The 21,477-nt window shown below is 49.5% G+C and overlaps 1 protein-coding gene and 1 long non-coding RNA gene across 5 annotated transcripts in view; one reads left to right on the forward strand and one right to left on the reverse strand.

Annotated features, from left to right (window-relative positions):
• Positions 1-3,349: 3,349 nt before the first annotated feature.
• LOC119975135 lies at positions 3,350-20,181 on the reverse strand. The gene is made up of 3 exons (XR_005462664.1): positions 20,006-20,181; positions 14,912-15,007; positions 3,350-3,710 (listed from the first exon to the last, which is right to left on the reverse strand). It is a non-coding gene; the product is annotated as an uncharacterized LOC119975135 (long non-coding RNA).
• Positions 19,630-21,477, forward strand: part of fam222ba (family with sequence similarity 222 member Ba) — a 48,704-nt gene continuing 46,856 nt past the window's right edge. Inside the window, exon 1 of one of the 4 annotated variants that reach the window (XM_038814696.1) lies at positions 19,630-19,740. In XM_038814696.1, coding sequence (XP_038670624.1) covers positions 19,674-19,740 — 67 coding nt within the window. In that variant the 5' untranslated portion in view covers positions 19,630-19,673. Of the gene's footprint in view, positions 19,741-19,922; positions 20,045-20,327; positions 20,518-21,477 lie in introns of those variants that run through there. The other 3 variants (XM_038814698.1, XR_005462663.1, XM_038814700.1) reach the window with 3 other exon arrangements.

Genomic DNA, 21,477 nt, shown 5'->3' on the forward strand with positions numbered 1-21,477 from the left:
AGTAGGGTGATCATGGCTCGGCACAACATTGAGGGCCGAAGGGCCTGTTCTGTGCTGTACTGTTCTATGTCTATGTCTACCACTAAGGACCGGGTGAAGCAAGCGTTATCGTTCTGCGCCATCAATTTTTCAAATTTAGAGTACCCAATTCATTTTTTCCAATTAAGGGCCAATTTAGCGTGTCCAATCCACCTACCCTGCACATCTTTGGGTGGGGGGTGGGGGGGGGGGGGGGGGGGGGGGGACCCGCGCAAACACGGGGAGAATGTGCAAACTCCACACGGACAGTGACCCAGAGCCGGGATCGAACCTGGGATCTCGGCGCCGTGAGGCCACAGTGTTAACCACTGCGCCACCTCTGTGCCATAAATTAATCGCCATAGAAATTGTTATACCCCGCACAGGACCTACAGTGTGGGAATGCGTGTCTTCGCCGGGCTCCTTGCGGAGTACAAAGCTGCCCCGCTAGGGGTGGGGTATCTTAGTTACTCAGCGTATATCAGGTCGGCCAGTAAGGCACAGACAAAGTAGGAACCCGGTGGGGGTTTACCGGGAAGTGTATAGAAATTGTTTGTCAATGAAACTTTGTTCTTACATTTGCTCAGCGTGGACTCCCCGTGTCTGTATTAAAGAAATCTGACCCCGTGAACCCCTTAAAAGACAGGCATCTCGTAGAATCATAGAATGCCTGCAGTGCAGGAGGCCATTCCGTCCATCGAGTCCGCACCGACCCTCAGAAAATGTACCGAGGCCCAATTTCCCCGCCCTAGCCCCGTAACCCCACCTAACCTTTTGGACACTAAGGGCAATTTATCATCGCCAATCCACCTAACCTGCACACCGTTGGACTGTGGGAGAAAACCCACGCAGACACGGGGAGAAAGTGCAGACTCCACACAGTCGCCCGAGGTCAGAGTAGAACCTGGATTCCTGGCGCTGTGAGGCAGCAATGCTAACGACTATGACACGGTGCCGCCCTGTTTCAACATATCAGTGTGTACACCTATAATAGTCAAATATATAACAGGTAAGATACTCACAGGTAGTGAAATGAAAATCGCTTATTGTCACAAGTAGGCTTCAAATGAAGTTACTGTGAAAAGCCCCTAGTTGCCACATTCCGCCGCCTGTTCGGGGAGGCTGGTATGGGAATTGAACCGTGCTGCTGGCCTGCCTGGGTCTGCTTTCAAAGCCAGCGATTTAGCCCTGTGCTAAACCAACCGCTAAACCAGGACAAACATGAATAGAAATGCCAGAGTATTATATTTGAGAGTGGGAACATTGTTATGAAGTGCAAGGGAGGATGTATAAACAAAATGAATAATGTCAGCACCCAGTAATTTAATTTCACATCGATATCACAGTATTGCAAGGTGACTGATGGTCCTTGCTGACCGTCAGTGGCTCCGATGGTGTTTTGTTTCCTATTTACTTTCTTCCCTGTTCAATAAAGTAGGGTCTTTGTTCATTTACTCACAGCAATCTGTGCACTCAGAATGTGTCCCCTCCTCTGCTGTGTAAACCCTTTTAGTTTGCTACCTTGCTTTGCTTTTCCTTGTTTACGTTTGAGGGGCCCATCTTGTCTGAGCTCCTCCTACAACTCTGATTACAGTACTTTAGGGAGCCAAATTGCCCTTTGAAGTCTTTGCAAAGTGCTGATATTGATTCAACACTGTAAGGATGAGCATTGTGTCTGTGACCTTGTCTGTGTCATTAGCAGTAACAGTAATGTAATATTACTTTTTCCACTGAAAAAAAACATTGGCAGTTAGGTTGAAGCAGAAAATCAATGTATCCCTAAAGCCTGGGGAATAAAATCTAGAGTCTAACAAAGTCATAGCCCCTTATGTTCACAGTGTTTGAAATCTCTGTTACAGTCTATTATAAAAATGTTGTAATATATTACAAATGCAGTGAGACTCACAATAACACAAGAGCAAAATGGCTTCCTGTTTACAATCAACTGGCTTTTTCTTTCATTAACTGCTCCCTGTCTGGGAACATTAATAAGATTTTCCTGACGCTAAATCCCAAATCTCACTGCACCTCTTTGTACCTTCTGACAGCTAATCGGCTGCTCAGAGACAAGAAGGATTCGACACGGGAGATGAGCTGAAAAGATTTCATCCAGTGAGAGAGTGCAGAACAAAGGGGAATAAGCTTAACATACAAGCCCGGCCATTCAGGGTGGGATGTCTTCTTCGCACAAAGGTGATTGAAAATCTGGCGCTCTCTCCCTGCGGATACTGGGGGTTCAATTAAGAATTTCAACATTGAGAATTATACATTTTCATTCGGCAGACGCAGAACCAAGACGGGGAGATAAAGTTAACTTAATGATGCAACAGGCTTGAGGGACGGAAGGACCTCCTCCTGTCCCAATGTTTCTGGACATGTGTTTACAATCCCACTATCATAGAACATAGAACAGTACAGCACAGAACAGGCCCTTCGGCCCTCAGTGTTGTGCCGAGCCATGATCACCCTACTCAAACCCACGTATCACCCTATACCCGTAACCCAACAACTCCCCCCTTAACCTTACTTTTATTAGGACACTACGGGCAATTTAGCATGGCCAATCCACCTAACCGGCACATCTTTGGACTGTGGGAGGAAACCGGAGCACCCGGAGGAAACCCACGCACACAGGGGGAGGACGTGCAGACTCCACACAGACAGTGACCCAGCCGGGAATCGAACCTGGGACCCTGGAGCTGTGAAGCATTTATGCTAACCACCATGCTACCCTGCTGCCCCTCTTACAATCACTTACAATCTACCACATGCTTGCGAGGAGTGAAGGTGGACACATGGAATGAGTAACAGACAGGAAGCATGTGAGATTAAAGAGAAACAATGGCTTAATGGTAACATCATTGGGCGAATAATCGAGAGGCTCTGGGAATACAGATTCAAATCCTATCACAGCAGGTAGAACTGATTAAAATCAATGAATAAAGGTGACATATATAGCTAGTCTCAGTAATGTCGAAACTATCATTCATTATTGTAAAAACCGATCTGGTTCATGAGCGGGCTAAACAGCTGGCTTGTAATGCAGAACAAGGCCAGCAGCGTGGGTTCAATTCCTGTACCAGCCTCCCCGAACAGGTGCCGGAATATGGCGACTAGGCGCTTTTCACAGTAACTTCATTGAAGCCGACTTGTGACAATAAGCGGTTATTATTAGTATTTTTATTAATGTCCTATGAGAAGTAAATCCGTTGTCCTTCACTGGTCTACATGTGGTTGAATCTAAGTGACTCTCTGACATAGCCTGGCAACCAACAAATACTGTCCGACAGCGCACATTCTAAGAAAGAATAAATTAAAAAAGTAATGGTTCCATCAGGTGTGTCATATTGATTTTATGGGGTGTTGGGTGACAGTACAAGGTGAAGCAAGGTGCATTGTGCAATGATGGCTGACATAGTTTCAGCACATCTGAAAACAAAAGAAATAATTTGCATTTCTGTAGCCTCGTACACAACCTCCCAAAATATTTTCCAACCAATGAAGTACATTTGAAGCGTTGTAATGTAGGAAATGTAGCAGCCAATTTGCAAACAGCAAGATCTGACAAACAGTAATCCGATAGTGAGCAGATAATCCATTTACAGTGATGTTGGCTATGATATAAACATTGACCAGGACACTCATTTCCTCGACTCGTCTTGCAATAGCATCGTGAGGACTTTTACGTACACCTAAGACGGCAGAAGGGGCTCAGTTTAATGTCTCAGCTGACAGGTGCCACCTCCGACAGTGCAGCACTCCCTCAGTACTGACCCTCTGACAGTGCAGCACTCCCTCAGTACTGACCCTCTAACAGTGCGGCACTCCCTCAGTACTGACCCTCTGTCAGTGCAGCACTCCCTCAGTACTGACCCTCTGACAGTGCGGCACTCCCTCAGTACTGACCCTCTGACAGTGCAGCACTCCCTCAGTACTGACCCTCTGACAGTGTAGCGCTCCCTCAGTACTGAGCCTCTGACAGTGTAGCGCTCCCTCAGTACTGACCCTCTGACAGTGCAGCACTCCCTCAGTACTGACCCTCCGACAGTGCAGCACTCCATCAGTACTGACCCTCTGACAGTGCGGCACTCTCTCAGTACTGACCCTCTGACAGTGCGGCACTCCCTCAGTACTGACCCTCTGACAGTGCGGTACTCCCTCAGTACTGACCCTCTGATAGTGCAGCACTCCATCAGTACTGACTCTCTGACAGTGCAGCACTCCCTCAGTACTGACCCTCTGACAGTGCTGCACTCCCTCAGTACTGACCCTCTGACAGTGCGGCACTCCCTCAGTACTGACCCTCTGACAGTGCGGCACTCCCTCAGTACTGACCCTCTGACAGTGCGGCACTCCCTCAGTACTGACCCTCTGACAGTGCGGCACTCCCTCAGTACTGACCCTCTGACAGTGCGGCACTCCCTCAGTACTGACCCTCTGACAGTGCGGCACTCCCTCAGTACTGACCCTCTGACAGTGCGGCACTCCCTCAGTACTGACCCTCTGACAGTGCGGCACTCCCTCAGTACTGACCCTCTGACAGTGCAGCACTCCCTCAGTACTGACCCTCTGACAGTGCGGCACTCCCTCAGTACTGACCCTCTGACAGTGCAGCACTCCCTCAGTACTGACCCTCTGATAGTGCAGCACTCCATCAGTACTGACCCTCTGACAGTGCGGCACTCTCTCAGTACTGACCCTCTGACAGTGCGGCACTCCCTCAGTACTGACCCTCTGACAGTGCGGTACTCCCTCAGTACTGACCCTCTGATAGTGCAGCACTCCCTCAGTACTGACCCTCTGACAGTGCAGCACTCCCTCAGTACTGACCCTCTGACAGTGCGGCACTCCCTCAGTACTGACCCTCTGACAGTGCGGCACTCCCTCAGTACTGACCCTCTGACAGTGCGGCACTCCCTCAGTACTGACCCTCTGATAGTGCGGCACTCCATCAGTACTGACCCTCTGACAGTGCAGCACTCCCTCAGTACTGACTCTCTGACAGTGCAGCACTCACTCAGTACTGACCCTCTGACAGTGCAACACTCCCTCAGTACTGACCCTCTGACAGTGCGGCACTCCCTCAGTACTGACCCTCTGACAGTGCGGCACTCCCTCAGTACTGACCCTCTGACAGTGCGGCACTCCCTCAGTACTGACCCTCTGACAGTGCGGCACTCCCTCAGTACTGACCCTCTGACAGTGCGGCACTCCCTCAGTACTGACCCTCTGACAGTGCGGCACTCCCTCAGTACTGACCCTCTGACAGTGCGGCACTCCCTCAGTACTGACCCTCTGACAGTGCAGCACTCCCTCAGTACTGACCCTCTGACAGTGCAGCACTCTCTCAGTACTGACCCTCTGATAGTGCAGCACTCCCTCAGTACTGACCCTCTGATAGTACAGCACTCCCTCAGTACTGACCCTCTGACAGTGCAGCACTCCCTCAGTACTGACCCTCTGACAGTGCAGCACTCCCTCAGTACTGACCCTCCGACAGTGCAGCACTCCCTCAGTACTGACCCTCTGACAGTGCAGCACTCCATCAGTACTGACTCTCTGACAGTGCAGCACTCCCTCAGTACTGACCCTCTGACAGTGCGGCACTCCGTCAGTACTGACCCTCTGATAGTGCAGCACTCCATCAGTACTGACCCTCTGACAGTGCAGCACTCCCTCAGTACTGACTCTCTGACAGTGCAGCACTCACTCAGTACTGACCCTCTGACAGTGCAACACTCCCTCAGTACTGACCCTCTGACAGTGCAGCACTCTCTCAGTACTGACCCTCTGATAGTGCAGCACTCTCTCAGTACTGACCCTCTGACAGTGTAGCGCTCCCTCAGTACTGACCCTCTGACAGTGCAGCACTCCCTCAGTACTGACCCTCTGACAGTGCAGCACTCTCTCAGTACTGACCCTCTGATAGTGCAGCACTCCCTCAGTACTGACCCTCTGACAGTGTAGCGCTCCCTCAGTACTGAGCCTCTGACAGTGCGGCACTCCCTCAGTACTGACCCTCTGACAGTGCAGCACTCCCTCAGTACTGACCCTCTGATAGTGCAGCACTCCATCAGTACTGACCCTCTGACAGTGCGGCACTCTCTCAGTACTGACCCTCTGACAGTGCGGCACTCCCTCAGTACTGACCCTCTGACAGTGCGGCACTCCCTCAGTACTGACCCTCTGACAGTGCGGCACTCCCTCAGTACTGACCCTCTGACAGTGCGGTACTCCCTCAGTACTGACCCTCTGATAGTGCAGCACTCCCTCAGTACTGACCCTCTGACAGTGCAGCACTCCCTCAGTACTGACCCTCTGACAGTGCGGCACTCCCTCAGTACTGACCCTCTGACAGTGCGGCACTCCCTCAGTACTGACCCTCTGACAGTGCGGCACTCCCTCAGTACTGACCCTCTGACAGTGCAGCACTCCCTCAGTACTGACCCTCTGACAGTGCGGCACTCCCTCAGTACTGACCCTCTGACAGTGCGGCACTCCCTCAGTACTGACCCTCTGACAGTGCGGCACTCCCTCAGTACTGACCCTCTGACAGTGCGGCACTCCCTCAGTACTGACCCTCTGACAGTGCGGCACTCCCTCAGTACTGACCCTCTGACAGTGCAGCACTCCCTCAGTACCCTGTTGTGTAATTGTCAGGCTGGTTAAGTGCCCAAGTCTCAGGAGGAGAGTTTGAGTGATGACATTCTGACTGAGAGGACGGAGAGCTACCCACTGAGCTATGGCTGATACCTCCAAGCTGGACAGAAATCAAGAGGACACAGAAATATAGATTGCAACAATAGATAAGTAGCAGTTCAACGTTTATTCCAGAATCGAGAACTAAATCCATCCTGAATCCAGGTAATCAGGGCACATGTTCAGTCATAATTGCCACTGTAGTCTGGAGGTAAAATAAAATATGCATTGCCAAGGAAACAGAATAAATTCTCCCGAGCTGCTTCCTACGGGTACAATGACATCCACAATCCCCAGCATCAGACTAAACAAAGGTTAATAAACACGTTGGGTTAAATACTGCCTTTTAATTATGGGAGCAGATTCAACCTCCAGCCTGGGCTCGACATAATGTGTGAAGTGAGGGACTGCATCTGCCTGGTTTCTCACTGTTGTTTGCCAATTTTCCACTTCAGCACTTGAGCACAGAAGTCAAGGCTGACGCTGCCGGCTGGTCAGTGTCGGGCTGACCTTGAGGGTGCATTGCACACAGAGATGCTGGGCGGGATTCTCAGTCGGCGAGATCCTCCACCCCACCAGCAGGACGCCCAGGCCCACGGGTTTCCCGACAGTGCGGGATGGCCACGATGGGGAACCCCATTGGCCGGCTGCGGGAACGGAGAACCCCGTTGGCTGTTTATCAGAAGTGACATTAAACTATCTACCTGGTCAGATGGGTGTAACAGATCCCACAGCACCATTTCATTGAAGAACAGGAGATTTTGGGTGGCAAGGTAGCACAGTGGTTAGCATTGTTGCTTCGCAGCACCAGGGTCCCAGGTTCGATTCCCACTTGGGTCACACTGTCTGTGTGGAGTCTGCACATTCTCCCCGTGTCTGCGTGGGTTTCCTCCAGGTGCTCCGGTTTCCTCCCACAAGTCCCGAAAGACGTGTTGTTAGGTGAATTGGACATTCTGAATTCTCCCTCTGTGTACCCGAACAGGCGCCGGAATGTGGCGACTGGGGGCTTTTCACAGTAACTTCATTCCAGTGTTAATGTAAGCCTATTTGTGACACTAATTGTTTTTGAAATTTAGAATACTCAATTCATTTTTTCCAATTAAGGGCAATTTAGCGTGGCCAATCCACCTATCCTGCACATCTTTGGGTTGTGGGGGCGAAACCCACACAAACACGGGGAGAATGTGCAAACTCCACATGGACAGTGACCCGGGGCCGGGATTGAACCTGGGACTTCGGCGCCGTGAGGCAGCAATGCTAACCACTGCGCCACCATTTTGCCCTCTTACTTGTGACACTAATAAAGACTTGATTACCTGCAAATGCTCGCATTCCAATCATTGTCTGGCATCTTTGAATTTGCCTATATATATGTTTCTGGAACATACCTCTTCATTCACCTGAGGAAGGAGCAGTGCTCCGAAAGCTAATGTTTGAAACAAACCTGTTGGACTTTAACCTGGTGTTGTAAGACTTGTGCTCACCCCAGTCCAACGCCAGCATCTCCACATCATGGCTAATAAAGCTGATGATTATTATGATCCCGAGCGACCTGGATAATTTTGATCCTTTAACCAACATCACAAAAAAGATTGGTTATGTGGGTATTATCGTGTTGGTGTTGTGTGGGAGCTTGCTGTATGAAATCTGAACAGTGACTACACTTCAAAAGTACCCCATTGGACATAAACACTTTGAAACGTCCAGTGTTTTGAAAGGCGCTGTTTAACTGTAAGTCTTTCTTTGTTTTGGTAATGGTGCAGCTGTATTTTTTTCAATAATGTGTGTTGGTGATTCCATGTATTTAGAATGTACATCATTACCACAGAATTCAATAATCTGATAGCTTTGCTATTTGCAGCCTCAACAGTTCCTTTAGTAGGCCACAGACTAGTCTGAACTGAGATGGTCAGAAGGAAACGAGGTTTATTGCAAAGTAATTATCTTTGCAATATACAGGGCTGCACGATGGTGCAGTGGTTAGCACAGCTGCCTCACAGCGCTGAGGTCCCAGGTTCGATCCCGGCTCTGGGTCACTGTCCATGTGGAGTTTGCACATTCTCCCCGTGTCTACGTGGGTTTTGCCCCCACAACCAAAAAATGTGCAGAGTCGGTGGATTGGCCACGCTAAATTGCCCCTTAATTGGAAAAAATAATTGGGTAATCTAAATTTTAAAATAAAAAAAATAAAAATATTTGCAATATACATCAGATCCCAGCTGGGTCTGACGTGTCGCTTCCATGCCTGGCCAACTTTATACTGAACTCAATCATTATAGTCCTCGGGCTCCATGCCCCGAGCGGGGGAGCTCGTATTCAGCGAGGCTCATGGGGAGACTGATTGCTCCAACCCAGTCGGTCTCGTGCGGGTTATAAGAGTTCCATAGCTGTCCTGGCAGCCCTCCCGCCTTAGACCGGGGGTGCTGTTTGTTCATGCTTGTTCCTCGTTGGGAGAAGGCCACGTTCAGAGTCCGATCATGTGACATATTGATGACATCATTGGCCATTTGCACAGGAAAAGGGCAATCTATCCGAACATCCTGTGGAGTAAACACCTTTCCAATAAAGCTCTTGTTTCTTTGTTCCTTCGTGGTCTGCAAGCCTATCCTTTCAAAATGCTACAGTGTGCAAAACACATGCCCCAGAACCTGACTGGCATCTAAGCCCTGTCCACTCAGCGCCCCATTTTCTTGCTGAATTGGGCTACCTTTCTGGCAACACTTTGATTTTAAAAGTCTGATCCATGTTTTAAAACGTCTCCATGGTCTCGGCCACCCTGTGTGCCTGGATCGTCCTCCAGCCCCAAGCCCTCTCTGCATCCCTCCAATTTCGGCCTCTAGTGCATCCCCAAATTTCACCCTTTCTGAACCTCACTGTTGCTACAACTGTCTCTCCTCCTTTGAAATGCTCCTTTAAAACCTACCTCTCCAATGGGACTTATTAGTCAACTTTCCTCATGTTGCTCCATCACACATTTTAACCCAGCAGGGCAGCACGGTGGTGCAGTGGGTTAGCACTGCTGCCTCACGGCGCCGAGGTCCCAGGTTCGATCCCGGCTCTGGGTCACTGTCCGTGTGGAGTTTGCACATTCTCCCCGTGTTTGCGTGGGTTTCACCCCCACAACCCAAAGATGTGCAGGGTAGGTGGATTGGCCAGGCTAAATTGCCCCTTAATTGGAAAAAATTAATTGGGTACGCTAAATTTATAAGGAAAAACAATTTAACCCAGTATCCTCCTGTGATGCACCTTTTGAGGTTGTATTATGTTAAAAATGCTATATAAATACAAATTGCTGTTGTCTTCCAGAAAGTAAACTGACAATTTGTAAATGAACAAGCTGGTTTATTTTACACATGATATATTAATGAATAGAATTCAGTCCGAGAGAATTTCAATCTATTTCATCGCATTTTGCTTAACGTTGAAAACAAAGCACATCACTCTAACCGGATTAACTTCTGGATTTACTATACAGATTAGTGAATCCCATAAACTGGTGACTTTAACTTTAGGATGAGGGAATTCTTTATTGGTAACAGATGCATCTTTGCGGATAGCCCTCTGGCCTTGTAAGTCAGAAGGTTGTGGGTTCAAGTCCCACGACAGATATTTGAATGAAAAATCTAGATAGACGTTCCAAGTGCATTAGAGAGGGAGGGCTGCACTGTCAGGGGTGCCATCTTCCAGCTGAGTGGTTACACCGAGGCCCTGCCAATTGTCTCAGGTGGATGTGAAAGATCCCACGGCCACTACTGCAAAGCAGAGCAGAACAGTTCTCCCTGCTGTCCTAACCAACATTTATCCTTTAACCAACATCACTAAAATAAGTTAACTGGTCATTATCTCATTGCTGTTTGTGGGATCTTTTTGTGCAGAGATTAGCTGATGTATTCCCTCCATTACGGCACGATGACACAGTGGTTAGCATTGTTTTGTTTTAAAATTTAGAGTACCCAATTATTTTTTTTTCCAATGAAGGGGCAATTTAGAGTGGCCAATCCACCTACCCTGCACATCTTTGGGTTGTGGGGGTGAAACCCACGCAGACACGAGGAGAATGTGCAAACTCCACACGGACAGTGACCCAGGGCCGGGATTCGAACCCGGGTCCTCAGCGCCGTAGGCAGCAATGCTAACCACTGTGCCGCATGCCGCCCGTGGTTAGCATTGTTGCTTCACAGCGCCAGGGTCCCAGGTTCAATTTTGGCCTTGGGTCACTGTCTGTGTGGAGTCTGCACGTTCTCCCCGTGTCTGCGTGGGTTTCCTCCGGGTGTTCCATTTTCCTCCCACAGTCCAAAAATGTGCAGGTTAGGTGGATTGGCCATGCTAAATTGTCCCTCAGTGTCAAAGGATGTGCAGATTAGGTGGGTTTACGGGGATAGGTCGGGGGAGTGGGCCTAGGTGTTCTTTCAGAGGATCGGTGCAGACTCGATGGGCTAAATGGCCTCCTTCTGCATCATAGGGATTGTATGGATACAATGGTTGCTGAACTCCAAAAATACATCATGGACTGAGAAGTGCATTGGGATTTACTCGGTGAAGAGAGGTGCTAGAGAAATACAAGTCTTTCCGTTTCCACTCTAAATTTCTGCAGACTGTCGTGGCTTCCAACCAGGCAAAAAACCAAATACTTGCCTTGGTTCCTTTCCCAGGTCAGGATTTGAAGAGTTGAGCTGGTTTCTGGATGTTTCCCTCCAGCTCTGATGATAAAAGCTGGGTTTCCACTACTGCCTCTCTGCGGGCCACAACTGAGATGGGGAACTTGTCGGGGTTTGGAATGGCAGGCCCATCGCATCGCAGGCCCATCGCACTGCAGGCCCATCGCATCGCAGGCCCATCGCACTGCAGGCCCATCGCATCGCAGGCCCATCGCACTGCAGGTCCATCGCATCGCAGGCCCATCGTAATGCAGGCCCATCGCACTGCAGGTCCATCGCATCGCAGGCCCATCGCACTGCAGGTCCATCGCATTGCAGGCCCATCGCAACACAGGCCTATCGCATCGCAGGTCCATCGCATCGCAGGCCCATCGTAATGCAGGCCCATCGCACTGCAGGTCCATCGCATCGCAGGCCCATCGTAATGCAGGCCCATCGCACTGCAGGTCCATCGCATCGCAGGCCCATCGCAATGCAGGCCCATCGCATCGCAGGTCCATCGCATCGCAGGTCCATCGCACTGCAGGCCCATCGCATTGCAGGCCCATCGCAACACAGGCCTATCGCATCGCAGGTCCATCGCACTGCAGGCCCATCGCAACGCAGGCCTATCGCATCGCAGGTCCATCGCATCGCAGGCCCATCGCATTGCAGGCCCATCGCAACACAGGCCTATCGCATCGCAGGTCCATCGCACTGCAGGCCCATCGCAACGCAGGCCTATCGCATCGCAGGCCCATCGCATCGCAGGTCCATCGCACTGCAGGCCCATCGCATCGCAGGCCCATCGCACTGCAGGCCCATCGCATCGTAGGTCCATCGCACGGCAGGCCCATCGCAATGCAGGCCCATCGCACGGCAGGCCCATCGCATCGCAGGTCCATCGCACTGCAGGCCCATCGCATCGCAGGTCCATCGCATCGCAGGCCCATCGCATCGCAGGCCCATCGCAATGCAGGGTCATCGCATCGCAGGCCCATCGCAACACAGGCCCATCGCATCGCAGGCCCATCGCACACAGGCCCATCGCATCGCAGGCCCATCGCACTGCAGGCCCATCGCATCACAGGCCCATCGCATCGCAGGCCCATCGCACACAGGCCCATTGCATCGCAGGCCCATCGCAATGCAGGTCCATCGCATCGCAGGCCCACTGCAATGCAGGTCCATCGCATCGCAGGCCCACTGCATTGCAGGCCAATCACAATGCAGGCCCATCGCATCGCAGGTCCATCCCATCGCAGGTACATTGCAGGCCCATCACACTGCAGGCCCATCGCACTGCAGGCCCATCGCATCGCAGGTCAATCGCATCGCAGGCCCATCGCATCGCAGGTCCATCCCATCGCAGGTACATTGCAGGCCCATCGTAATGCAGGCCCATCGCAATGCAGGCCCATTGCAACATAGGCCCATCGTAACATAGGTCCAATGTATCACAGGCCCATCACATCACAGGTACATCACATTGCAGGCCCATCGCATTGCAGGCCTATCGCAATGCAGGCCCTTCATAATGCAGGCCCAATGTATCACATTACCAAGATCCCCTTCGAATACTACTTTAAATTTTGAATACATTACTGACAACTTAACAATGGTTTGCTATCGCTTTGAAGGTCAGAACGCGTTTTATAATCATAGTTGTTGGAGACACATAATCAATAATAATAGTCCCAAGAGCAGATAAAAATGGGCAATTCCCTTTTAATTCATCAATCATTCTTAGACTGAACATGCAATATATAATTAATCATCGTTTTTTAAACCATCGTACATCGATCCCTGGACTAAGGTAGAGAGAAAAGGTTTGTTTCTGCCGTATTACATTGGCGGAAATATCTCTTTACCCTTTCTGAAATGTGTTTGGTTCTGGAAAACACCAGGGGTGGGTGGTGGCATAGAGGTAATGTCACTGGGCTAATAATCCAGAGACCCAGGCTAATGACCTGGGGATATGGGATAAAATCACATCAAATAAACTGGTGGAATTTAAATTCAATGAATAAAATTTGGAATTGAAAGCTAATCTCAGTGATGGTAACTTTGAAACTCTCATTGATTATTGTAAAAACTCATCTGGTTCACTAACTCGCTTTAGGCCCAGACCTGACTCCAAACCCACAGCAATGTGGCTGGCCTTTAACTGCCCTCTCAAATGGTCGAACAAGCCACTATGGCACTGAGGACTCGGGCATGATCCTGGCCCCGGGTCACAGTCTGTGTGGAATTTGCACATTTCTTCCCGTGTCTGCATGGGTTTCACCCCCCACAACCCAAAGATGTGCAGGTCAGGTGGATTGACCACGCTAAATCTACCCGGCAATGTGGAAATTGTCTAGGTGTGTCCTGTACACAACAAACAGGACAAATCCAACCCAGCCAAATACATGCCCCAGGGGGGGCACAGTCTCAGAATAAGGGGCAAGTTATTTTAAGACTCGGGTAAGAAGAAATCTTTTCACTCAGAGGGCGGTGAATCTTTGCAATTCTTTACACCAGAGGGCTGTGGAGGCTCAGTCATCGAGTATGTTTAAGAAAGACATTGAAAAGATTTCTAGACACTAATAACATCAAGGGATATGGAGATAGCACGGGCAAATGGCACTGAGGTCGATGATCAGCCATGATCTAGTTGGAAGGTGGAGCAAGGGGCGGCACGGTGGCTAGCACTGCTGCCTCACGCCGCTGAGTTCACGGGTTCGATCCTGACCCTGGGACACTGTCCGTGTGGAGTTTGCACATTCTCCCCGTGTCTGCGTGGGTTTCAGCTCCATATCCCAAAAATATGCAGGGTAAGTGGATTGGCCACGCTAAATTGACTCTTAATTGAAAATAATTTTTCTTTAAAAAAAACTATAACAATAATAATCTTTATTAGTGTCACAAGTAGGCTTACATTAATACTGCACAGTCAGAAGTCTTGCAACACCAGGTTAAAGTCCAACACTAGCTTTCGGAGCACTGCTCCTTCCTCCGGTGAATGAAGAGATATGTAACTGTGAAGCTAACCACCGTGCTCCCGTGCCTCCCAAAGGTTTACAGCGAGCTAGCCAAGCCTAGCCCATCCAACCTTTATATAACAACCCGCCCATTCCAGGTATTAGTCTGGTAAACCTTCTCTGAACTGCTTCCAAGGCAATTATATCCTTCCTTAAATCAGATGGCTGATACAGTACACAGTACTCCCGATGTGGTGTTTCATTCGAGCTCTGTATAACTGAAACGGAATTTCCTTACTTTTTGATTCAGGTATGCACTGAGGAGTGGTGTCGTTCAGATGAGGGCTTTAGGGCGGCATGTAGCGCAGTGGATAGCACTGGGACTGCAGCGCTGAGGACCCGGGTTCGAATCCCGGCCCCAGGTCACTGTCCGTGTGGAGTTTGCACACATGTCTGTGTGGGTTTCACCCCCACAACCCAAAGATGTGCAGGTTTAGGTGGATTGGCCACACTAAATTGCCCCTTAATTGGAAAAAAAAATAATTGGGTACTCTTAAATTTATTTAAAAAAAGATGAGGCTTTAAACCAGAGACCTGTCTGCCCTCTCAAGTGGATGTAAACGATCCTGTAGTGTAGAGCAGGGAGAATCCCCGGGTATCCTGACTGGATATTTATCCTTCAAACAACATCTGTAAAAAAAAAGATAATCGGGTTGTTTATTTTGTTCACCTGATGAGTTTTTCCAGCATTTTCTGTGTCTGCATTTCTTTTGCTGTTGACTGTATGGTCCATTTCCAGCCACGTTTGCTCCATTGCAACACTGACTACATTTCAAAAGTGTTTATTTGGCTTTAAAGTGCTTTGCATCATCCTGAGGTAATGAAGGGCACTGTGGAAATGCAAGTTCTTTCTTTCTCTCGCATAACAACCGTCCTTGCATCTAGGTGCCAGTGAGAACTTTCATTTCAATTGCAGAATTGAAGCATTTCAAAGGAACCAGTTGGATTTGATGTTTGCAGATGGGCTGACTTTAATGTAACTTGTTAACCGTGGCAGAATGGGGAAGTGTGAACATCTTGCATGCCACTGTGAGCAAAATTATGTCAGAGCATTGTTTAATGGCAAACAAGGCCATGCCCTCAGGCAGAAAGGAGGAGAAGAGGATCGGTGCCAGACTGTAATGGCCAGCGGCTACTTTGGAGACGCAAATATTGAATAGCCTATTATAACTATCAAACAGTCACAAAGACGCCAAATTAGTATCTCCATCTACAACTGGAGGCTAAATCTCAAGGGAAGATATACGATGATTTACAATAAAGGCTTAGTGTCTTTGCAAAGTTGCAATACAATGGGGAGATTCAGAAGTTGGTTGTCAAAAGCCCTGAGAAAACTCTGAAGACAAGGTTGTGAGCAAGATCCAAGCTCAGAGATTGTGTTCCAGCCATCACTCACGTCTGTGGGTCTAGGGCCGAGCTGATATTTTGTGCTTGTCAAAAAGTAAAGGGATTTATCAATAAAATAAAAGGAAGTCTTGCATTTGTACAGCACTTCCCAAAGTGCTTTACAGCCACTGAAATACTTGTTTCTTGTCACTGTTGCAAAGTAGGGAAAGCTGCAGCCAATTTATGCACAGCAAGCTCCCACACACAGATGTATGATGAGAACAAGATGATCTGTTTTAGCAATGTTGGCTGCAGTGCGACTTGAACTTGCAACTTTCTGACCCACAGGTGAATTGTCACCCGTTGAACGGCAGCTGCTGTGTAACAGGATACTACTTCTCCAGCTTAGGAAACCTGGTGTCAGTATTAAACGTTTCTAGTACAATACTGCCATGTACATGGCAAAGCTCCAGGTATTCTGCCTCAAAATGGTGGCGAGATCCAGACCCACCGTTCTTCAATATCGTCCCTCTGCAGGTTACAGGAAATGTAAATGTACTTAATCAGGAAGAGTAAAAATTGCTTCAGTTTTTATGTAATCTTCATGTTTAAAACAGGTAGTCACTTAGATTGGGTAATAAAAGCTAGCTATTTGCATCATCAATTTTTAAAATTGCCTTTCCCAACATAAAGTAACCAATTTATTTTGGGCAGAATCAGGCACTGCAGGTCGCTGCGCTACCAAATTAATATTTAAAAATAGAACATAGAACAGTACAGCACAGAACAGGCCCTTCGGCCCTCGATGTTGTGCCGAGCAATGATCACCCTACTTAAACCCACGTAACCCGTATACCCGTAACCCAACAATCCCCCCATTAACCTTACACTACGGGCAATTTAGCATGGCCAATCCACCTAACCCGCACATCTTTGGACTGTGGGAGGAAACCGGAGCACCCGGAGGAAACCCACGCACACACGGGGAGGACGTGCAGACTCCACACAGACAGCGACCCAGCCGGGAATCGAACCTGGGACCCTGGAGCTGTGAAGCATTTTTTTTTTTTTTTTTTTTAATTTAAATTTAGCGTACCCAATTATTTTTTCCAATTAAGGGGCAATTTAGTGTGGCCAATCCACCTATCCTGCACATCTTTTTTGGGTTGTGGGGGCGAAACCCACGCAGACACGGGGAGAATGTGCAAACTCCACACGGACAGTGACCCAGGGCCGGGATTCGAACCCGGGTCCTCAGCGCCGTAGGCAACAATGCTAACCACTGTGCCACCGTGCTGCCCGGAGCTGTGAAGCATTGATGCTAACCACCATGCTACCGTAATGTATTTTTATTACAAACATGTATCATAAGAACATAAGAACTAGGAGCAGGAGTAGGACATCTGGCCCCTCGAGCCTGCTCCGCCATTCAATTAGATCATGGCTGATCTTTTGTGGACTCAGCTTAACAGGTTACAGCAAATAAACACCCCAGGAAACATACTTCCCAGCAATCAACAATAGTTTGTATAGATTTTCCCCCTTTTTCACACCCCCGACGACAAATAGCTCCTCAAATACGGTCACAAACATCCCCCACCTTTTCTCAAACCCCCCTGCAGAGCCACTTAACTCATACTTTATCTTCTCTAACCGCAGGAAGTCATATAGGTCACCCAACCACGCCACTACCCCCGGTGGCGATGCTGACCGCCACTCCAGCAAAATTTGCCGCCGTGCAATCAGAGAGGCAAAGGCCACAACATCGGCCTTCCTCCTCTCCATGAGCTCCAGCTTCTCTGAAACCCCAAATATCGGCATCAGAGAGTCCGGGTTCAGCTCTGTCTCCACTATCCTGGCTAAGACCGTGAACGCTCCTGCCCAGAATCTTCCCAATTTTTCACAACCACAAAACATGTGCGCATGATTCGCTCTCACCCACACCTCTCACAGTCATCTGCTACCCCCTGAAAGAACCCACTCATTCTCGCACGAGTCATATGCACCCTGTGCACCACCTTAAACTGTATCAGACTTATTCTTGCACAAGAGGAGGTCCCGTTTACCTTTTGCAGTGCTTCACTCCATACTCCCCAATTGATCTCCCCTCCCATTTCCGCTTCCCGTTTTTCCTTGATCTTCACCACCTGCTCCCGCAGCCACTTGTATATATCCCCAAATCGTCCCTCCCCTTCCACATCCAGAAGCAGCAATCGCTCCAGCAGGGTGTAGGTACCGAATGAACTTGACTAGTTATTTCAAATCTTAGATTTGAAATCTGAAGTATCAAGGCCAGCCCCCTTGCTATGAGGAACACTAAACTGGATCCTGTGCAGAGGAGGGGGATAATAAATCAGCCAGGAAAACTGCAGCTGGTCACTACCCAGTGAACAACAGGTGAAAACAGTTCGCCTGCTGCAGTGAAGCATGTTGGACCATCCTTAATTGAGAAGGGTTTGTGGGTCCGGTGGGATCCACCACTTTGAGTTATACAGCCTTTAGCTAATTGGTGCAGCTGTCTGATGACTTGTTTCTGGAATGCTGGCCAAAACTATGTTTGGATACAGACCAATTTCCACATTTGTGGAAAAAATGTTGGAGACAGTTCTCCAGTCTGCTAAGGGACTACATTCTTATGCATTAGAACAGCTGAAGACCTTGTCTGTGAAACCATTGAGGGTTTTTCTGTCTGTGTTAGTATTCTAGGGTCTCCCATACATTTTGCTTCACAACAAGCTCGACAAAAGAAGAAAATGCGTGTTTTTATATCTGCTATCCCATCCTATTGAGAAGAATTTTTGTATTGAAACTTATTCACTGTTTTACAGTAGAAAGTATGGTGGCTGACTTCCACACAACATTTGTTCCACAAACAGCAATATAGTCGTTGAATACATCATGTGTTTCAGGTGGTTGATTTTCCCTCAACTCGCGATGGACAAATTTGGGTGAGGCATGTGATCTCCAAGGATCGCGTGATCCACAGATTCGGGCATCCTGGTGCTTGTAGGTGGCGAAGGTCAGTGTATCAGCAAACGTCAAGCATTTTATTTGGGTTCTAACTTCATTTCTGCATCTGCCCTTTAAAAGCAATATCATTGCCCACTTCCTTTCAAGTAGAAATTTGCTTTCATTCTCCAGACCCCTCGATCCATGGCTCAGTCCAAACCTGCTCATTGGCCTGGTGAAACTCGCCATTAACAGGTCCAGGTAGCAGGCGACCAAGGCCAGACTGCCTGCCTGCCGGCCCCTCTTCCGTGGCATTATTCGATGCCGGGAGTCCCTGGAGAGGGAGCATGCGGTGTGCACGGGCACGACTCTCGAGGCCTTCCGTGCTCGGTGGGCAGCATGGGGGGGGGGGGTTGAATTGCTTTATCGACCCCTCTTTTCACATTTTGATTTGATGTTGATGTTTCTGTTCTTTATTATTTTTGGCCAGTGCCCTTACCAGGAAAAACCTCAGTCAATTTCCTTCAGTATATTATTTTTTGAATATAAATTTAGTGTACACAATTCATTTTTTCCAATTGAGGGGCAGTTTGGCCTAGCCAATCCACCTACCCTGCATATCTTTGGGTTGTGGGGGTAAAACCCACGCAGACATGGGGAGAATGTGCCAACTCCACACGGACAGTGACCCAGGGCCAGGATTCGAACACTTGACCTCAGCGCCTTAGTCCCAGTGCTAACCACTGAGCCGCATGCCACCCTTCAGTATATTATTTTGATTGGACCTCAATATAAATCATGGCTCAGTGCATTTCTCTATTTGTGAAATCCTTTGGGGTTGCACACATGCATTATTAAACAATGAATTAATTGTCCATGTATCTCATTGGGAAGAGTGGAGCATCATTGCTCAGGCACCATTGGTCCTCCCACCGAGAGGGGCGCCACACTCCCTTCAACTACGGACGCCCCCATCCGTAGGAGCTACGATTACAATTGAAGTGGAAAGGTGAATAGCGCGATGAGGCCGGGGTGCCGAGTTAAAACGACCCGAAATATATTGCGGTACCTGTGGAGAGATTTTAAAGGTCAGCAAGAACCGAGCGGGACAGACGGGGTGGCGGCCTGCACCGCCCTCCGGATCTGCGCATGCGCGCCGCCGCTGGCTACTGGTAGCACGCGCTGACTGCTGATAGCACGCGTGCGTGCGCGCCGCCGCCGCCGGCTGCTGATAGCAGGCGTGCGTGCGCGCCGCCGCAGGCTGCGTCTTGCGTTTTTTTTTGCCGCAGTCGCAGCGGCTGCGAGCGAGCGAGCGGCGCGGGCCGGAGCCAGCGAACGAATTCATGACCTTACCCACAGTTTAACTATGCAGTCCTGTCAGCTCCGCAGAAAGTAAGTGCCCGCCTCGCGCGTTGATTCGGTGGCCGATTTTCCCCTGCCGGCGGCTGTCAGATTTTTAAGTCCTCAAAATTTTTTTTCCCCCCCCACCCTGAGGTGGTCTCGGACGCTCTCAACAAAAGAGGGGCGGGCGAACCTGCCGGCGGAAGTCCCGCCCCCCTGCCGCGACGCCCATTGGTCGGCGGTGCCCTCAACGGGCGGGGCGTCGCAGCGGGACCGGCGCCCCCATTGGCTGGGCGGCGCTGCCGATCACCCCAGCTGCTGCCTTACTTCCGGCAGGGGAGGTGAGGGCTCCAGGAGGGAGGGAGCTCGGCGGGGTTTGCTCCTCACAGAAAGTCTGAATTACATTTTCAATCATCGGGAGGTGTTTTCTTTTTCGTTTGAAACGAAAAACAATGCCGTAAACGATGCAAAGCCGGCCGGCCCTGTCGTGTGGAGGTTGCAGCCTTCGCAGAGAATATCCGAGAGTAAGAATCCGCCGGTGTTGTTGTCGATTTAACTTTTTAAATGTCCGAAATTCTCTGGCATTGATTGTTTTTATATTTGAAAAGAAAAATGTGGTGCCCATGCGACGCAAGCAGTGGAGGCCAGCTGGCCGCTGTGGCCCTTGTCTGATCTTCACCGCGCCTGACAATTGCCCAAGAAAGTGTCTGATAAAAGTTTTAAGAAAAAAATAAAATCAACTTTTTTTTGAGGTGATTTTTGTTGGCGGGATTTAAATCCGACCTGAACGTGCAGCCTCCTGCCTGTGTGTGTGAGAAATCCCCCTCCCCCCCCCAGATGTCAAAGCCTTTTCCCTTCTAATACATCCCATTCAACAAGGGCAGCTTCAGAAGGAAATTGCTGCTTCAAACGCAGCGTTTCTGCTCTCTTTTTTCCTCACCCCCCCCCCCCCCCCCCTGCAAACCTGCATTAAAATAGAGCCGTCTGACCGTGTCACCATCAAGATTAATGTGGGGAGAGGGAGGACAGACCGAGAGAGATGGAGGGAGGAGGAAATCACTGCTTGATTTGCATTGCCAGCCCTCATGAGGGATTGTGCTGTGCCATAACCTTGTGTGTGTCTGTGATGCAGGATTTAATCAGCCGAGGCAATCTGCAATCTTTTACAGTACGCCATTGTTACAGAGGCATCCCCCCCCCCCCCCCCCCCCTTTTACTGGTACTGTTTTCTCTGTCTCCAAACCAGTTTATCTTGAATTGATTAACTGGAATCCAGCGTGACTAATCATTTGCGCAGGACGGCAGCAGTTGTCATTAGATCTCTATCTCTTTCCCCTCTCCTCCACCCACTGCATTCCCCCTCCCTTCTTCACCACCCACTGCATCTCCCCTCCCCTCTTCACCGCCCACTGCATTCCCCCTCCCCTCTTCACCACCCACTGCATTCCCCCCTCCCCTCTTCACCACCCACTGCATTCCCCCTC

Source organism: Scyliorhinus canicula, chromosome 12, assembly GCF_902713615.1.
Source record: "Scyliorhinus canicula chromosome 12, sScyCan1.1, whole genome shotgun sequence".
In the NCBI taxonomy this organism is placed as follows: Eukaryota; Metazoa; Chordata; class Chondrichthyes; order Carcharhiniformes; family Scyliorhinidae; genus Scyliorhinus; species Scyliorhinus canicula.